Consider the following 2,498-nt stretch of genomic DNA (forward strand, 5'->3'; position numbering starts at 1 on the left):
GGGTGGGGTTTTCAAATGTTTTGCTTGTTATAGTAATTATTTGTATGATGAGCCACTACCACCACCACCACCACCTCCACCACCATTTGTCCTCTTGCCTCTGTCATTGTGGGCAACACTGGGCCTCCTCTCTGCTGTGACTCTCAACTCTCTGTTCACACAAACTCCACCACTGCAAATTATTACCTGTTCTTCATCTTTTTCTTTTAGTACAACACCTGACAACAAAAATTACTTACTCTTATAGCTGCGTGATACGTTCAGTTTAATATTCTAAAATATTATTAATTTCTTTTCTTTTTGTTTGTCTCATTTGTATACTGTTTTTCTCTTTCTCTGATGTCCATATTTCAGGTGGAAACGAATAATCAAAGTTGGTGGGATTCTCAAAATCATTAACAGATAAAGTCATTATTGAGTCTTTGATTTTTCTCTAATGGACTATCAATGATATCATTTTCACATATTTAGCTCTACCTCCATAATGTATATATATGCGGCGAGAAGATTTTATTTGGATTATTTGATGTTAATGTGAATGGGATAGAAATTGGAATAAAATAGTTTAAAGCTGTTATTGCATGGTCTACTTCTCATTTCATACATCTCAATAGAAGGCAAAAGCCTAATTGACAACCATAGCAAACAACAAGAACATAGAAGAGCAGATGGTTATTGCGAAAACTAGCCTTCATCTCATCAATGAAGCAAGCTAACTGAATTTGTATGGGATTGATTTGTGGACTCAGCTCTCAGATGAGCTGTATTACAGGGTACCTGATCTTCAAGATCTCTGAAAGCAGTATTAGTGTAAGGGCTCCCAATTTGCAGTTCACTCAGCATTTGGCGAAGATCAGACGCTTCGTCCTTGAGCCTAGCATTTTCTTGCAACACACGTTCATGGCACTCTGATACATGGTTTAACTTGTCTAGGAGATTGTGATTCTCAGTTCGAAGACGAACCACCTGAGACCATAGCTCATCCAGGTGCTTCTGTTTACGCATCCTTGACCTCCGAGCAGATTCTCTGTTGGAAATCATTCGTCGCTGCTTCCTTTCATCGATGATTCTGAGTTGCTGCTCCTCAACTTCATCAGAAGTTGATGAGTTATTGCTGAGGCTTGAGGCCTGTGAAGTGAAGTCACAGCCTGGAACTTGAACTGGCACTGGTACTGGAGGAATAAGAGAATTTGGTAAGTTGGTCAATAGCATGTTGAGATGAAAATTTGGTATATTACTTTGCATCATGCTAAAATTTGCAGGAATTGGAATTGGATTTTCTGGTGTTAGATAGTGTATCCCACTGATCTCACCTGGAACCATGACTCCAATTTTAAGAATGAAAATAAGAAGCTTCAAGGATTGCAAGAGAATATTAATGTTGAGAATTGAGTTTGTAGGAAGGACAGTATGGGAAATGGGGGGATTTTATAGGGTGAAAACGCGAAGGAAGTGGGCCAATTTAAGCAACAAATTGAAGAGAAACAGTGAAGATGTTTAAACAATTATGGGAAATGCCACCAATGATGCTTCTGATTTTATGTATAAGCATGTTGTGGATTAGGTATATGCATCTATGTATCTTCCACTTTGCATCATTCTCTTCTAATTAACCAATATCCACTGCTGATTTCCAACCCAGCTCAGGGATTGTGACACGTGTATGCGTATTTTTATATTTATGTATGATATATATGATGCATGTTCTTATCTTATGCACTAACTTTGCATCATAGAAATTTCGATTTGGATCATTATTTGGCATAAGATATGATGCTTTCAAGAGAAAATAAAAAGTTTGATGATGTGGGATGTAATGATTTAGAAGAAGAAAAATAAAAGGGCAAATGAGAAATGGAGTTGAAGTCAATCTCTTGAAAGAGTTTCTCCATCAGAAACCAAGCAAATTTCAGAAGCAATTACTACTATTAAAAATTCAAAACTTTATCAACCAATTAAACTATAAGGTTTGTGCCTTATGACGCTATGAAATTCAGTCTAAAAGGTAAAAAATTCTTAAATAAAACTGAGTTCCAATGATAAAATTTATTATAATACAGATGAGTCATTAAGCACTTAGTTAAATTTTTAAGATTAAAGGGACCCTTGAGATTGCAATTACATACATAATTAAAATGGTTAACATCAAGTACCTAAATCCATAATGTTTTAAAACACCTTTTACTAAACTAAACCGTGCAAGAAACATCTATGCGAGTTCCTTTGTGGACTTCTGATTATTATATTAATTAAAATATACATGGCTTAACTTAATTCCTCCCTGCATTTACTTTACTCAAGTGCTCTTATTTTATGAAGCTTTTTGTGTGGAAATTTTCATCACCATAACTTTTTCCCTTGCTAAACATGTGGCGATAAACAAACCAACCCATAATTTTTTTTTTTTTCAAAGTTTATCTATATTTTCAAGTTTCAGTTTCCTCTCTCCCATGATGTCAAAATACACTACAAGATACCCTTTTGTTTTTTTATATTTT

General features: G+C 35.1%; 1 protein-coding gene across 1 annotated transcript; it reads right to left on the bottom strand.

The window, feature by feature from the left end:
- Window positions 1-544: 544 nt before the first annotated feature.
- On the bottom strand, window positions 545-1,514 carry LOC116119519 (basic leucine zipper 43). The gene has a single exon (XM_031405460.1). It carries the CDS (start codon window positions 1,321-1,323, stop codon window positions 700-702), a length of 624 nt encoding a protein of 207 aa, XP_031261320.1. The 5' UTR covers window positions 1,324-1,514; the 3' UTR covers window positions 545-699.
- Window positions 1,515-2,498: the final 984 nt, after the last annotated feature.

This window comes from Pistacia vera, unplaced genomic scaffold, assembly GCF_008641045.1.
Source record: "Pistacia vera cultivar Batoury unplaced genomic scaffold, PisVer_v2 Contig891, whole genome shotgun sequence".
Classification (NCBI taxonomy): Eukaryota; Viridiplantae; Streptophyta; class Magnoliopsida; order Sapindales; family Anacardiaceae; genus Pistacia; species Pistacia vera.